This window comes from Notothenia coriiceps, unplaced genomic scaffold, assembly GCF_000735185.1.
Source record: "Notothenia coriiceps isolate Sejong01 unplaced genomic scaffold, NC01 NC01_scaffold00021369, whole genome shotgun sequence".
NCBI classification, from domain to species: domain Eukaryota; kingdom Metazoa; phylum Chordata; class Actinopteri; order Perciformes; family Nototheniidae; genus Notothenia; species Notothenia coriiceps.
The window spans coordinates 13,415-15,874 of record NW_011354070.1 but is presented as its reverse complement, the minus strand read 5'-3'; the positions used below and the strand labels follow the sequence as shown (position 1 = coordinate 15,874).

The following is a 2,460-nucleotide window of genomic DNA, read 5'->3' as shown; positions in this document are numbered from 1 at the left end:
AAAAAAAAAAAAGAGAAATTACCTAAATGAATATATTCTGAATGGGTGACTGCCAACAACTTGCAATTCAATGACAACTCTAAATAATGATCCTACCTCAAGAAGCATGTCCTTGATCTGCTTCACTGAGATTCATTTTTAATAAAAAGCGATATCACAATAGTAACCAAAGTATTTTTACTCTCACAGTAGCCTCTACTACTTTGTACCCTCTCACAGAACTATTCAGTTCAAAGGCTGCTAATTTTGGTCAAACAGCAATTTGCCTATACAGTGCAACTACAAGGCTATCTACTGTATTTGAATGACAAAAGATGACACTCACCTTAAAATGTCCTTTGTATATTTCTATTTGTCTTAACTGTCGGAACTTGTCCAGGCATGTTAAGTGGGAGTGGACTTGAAATCCTTAACTAAGGTGGAGAACAATGAAGTTATCAAGCCAATTGCATTACTTACTACAACTTGAATTTTGTTTTAAGTCAATTAACTCAGAAATCAGAGTTCAAATTACACACAATATTAAGTTGATGTAATTACCAACATTATTACGTCAACACAACTTATAAATTAATATTTGCAACTCAAAATGTTTATCCAAATCAATGAACTCACATTTTTATCTTGCAACCATGCATTTAATTAAGTGGAGGTGAAAGGTCGCCTGAGTTCGTTTTTAGAGTGTGAAGAGAGCATCACTGTTGTCCGTCCATTCCAGTTTATTGTTCAAGTGCACTCCTATAGTTGGTTTAAAAGATTGTGCAGCCTGCTGGAAATGTAATGTTGATAACACTAAGGTACCTGTGCTATGGACATGCCCCAAAATCCAAATTCAATTAAATTGTAGATGGAGACTCACTGTTACTTTGCTGATGTAATGTTTTGTATCAGACTGAGACTGTAAAGTGTTATCTGCTTTTTTGCAATTGAATTGAATTGAATTTATTTGTTCATTCTGTAAGTTTTAAAAAGTAAAATCATAGCACACAATAGAGATGTACGAAATAGGACACCCTGATCAACTATCCGAAGCTTTAAAGTAGGGGCCCAGACACTAAACAGAGTAATTACATATATACTACTTACACATCTAAAATTGGAGAGAGTTCATGTATTATACAGAAACATTTACAGGATAAAAATCACCATCCAAGATGTTAGTTAATCCTGAGATCTGACATCAGCTCGTTAATGAGCATATAGTCATGTACAGCACTCTCCTCAGCTGTTAGGCTATGTGAAGGTTAACAAAAATACACACATTTCTGTAGGTCACTTATTTTGACTAAAATGAGCTGACGAAAGTAAGGTCCAAGGAAAGTCGAAATAGGGAAACCCCTGGTAAAAAAAACGCTCCTACCTTTCCTGCGATCGATTTAAAAGAGAAGATTAAAGGGGATGACATGAGTGAAGGTCCATTGGCGGGATCTGAACCGGCATCTAGTGAAGTAAATCACCAGCGCTACAGAGTGAGATATGATGCTGCTCATCAGTCATCGTTTTATACTACACTCTTCTTCTCAGGTTTCTTTTTTTTCTGTGTCTAATCTGATGGTGTGTTTTTCTCTCTCAGAAAGTCTTGTTTGCACTGTGTGCTCTGAACGCTCTGACCACTGCTGTGTGCCTGATGGCATCCGCGCTGAGATACCTGCAGATCTTCACGGCGAGGACACCCTGCATGGTACGATCTCACTACAGGCAGCAGCAAGACTCATGTTGGCCTTCACCTACACTGGGCTGGCACCGTAGTTTACTCTTTGGAAACATCCAAATGTGTTTACTTCCTGTCTGTCTTCTTCTGCTGTTCCCTTTATTGTTTACTTCCTGTCTGTCTTCTTCTGTTGATCTATCTGACGTCAAATGCTCTGTCTTTTAACCTCCTTATGCTTTGCAGTGGTGTGTTATCGAGTATTAACAACCTCTGAATCCGAATCGAGTATTTAACTAAGCCGTGTAATAACACGTTATACTGTAAAATCGTTGTTGCATAAATGCAATTCCCAGAAGTAAAAAATAAAACGATTTAAAAATGAACTATATCAAAGACTTCAGGTACCCCCGCCTATATTCAGTTTGATGATGTTAGTAAACCTTCTCCAGTGGAGTATTTACTGACGCATTTCATCTTGCAGCATACAACTTAAAAATATTCAGTCTTCTAACCAAAAAAACAAAAAAGAAAGATTGACTTTGAGAAAAGCAAACAGGACTTGCTAAAATAGTAACTCATTTTCGAGTTTTAGGACTCATTCCTGCACCACTCTATAACCTTTAACATGGTGTATGATGTCACTGCTCTGTGATAGGACGAGCAAAGGGCCACAGCTGAAGAGAGGGAGGAGCCTGCTCAGGTCCCTGACCCAGATGAGTTTGTGGCCCCAGCCCCTCCCCCCTCCTACTTCTCCACTTTCTACTCGTACACACCACGCTTGGCCCGCAGGTAACTACCCCCCCCCCCCC

At 38.8% G+C, this 2,460-nt stretch overlaps 1 protein-coding gene across 1 annotated transcript in view; it reads left to right on the top strand.

Annotated features, from left to right (window-relative positions):
• The first annotated feature begins 1,574 nt into the window (after positions 1–1,574).
• The window catches only part of LOC104953220 (protein FAM189A2-like), a 12,471-nt gene continuing 11,585 nt past the window's right edge, over positions 1,575–2,460 (top strand). Inside the window, exons 1-2 of the mRNA XM_010780131.1 lie at positions 1,575–1,681; positions 2,307–2,440. Of these exons, the coding sequence (XP_010778433.1) occupies positions 1,628–1,681; positions 2,307–2,440 (188 nt within the window). The 5' untranslated portion in view covers positions 1,575–1,627. The remainder of the gene's footprint in view (positions 1,682–2,306; positions 2,441–2,460) is intronic.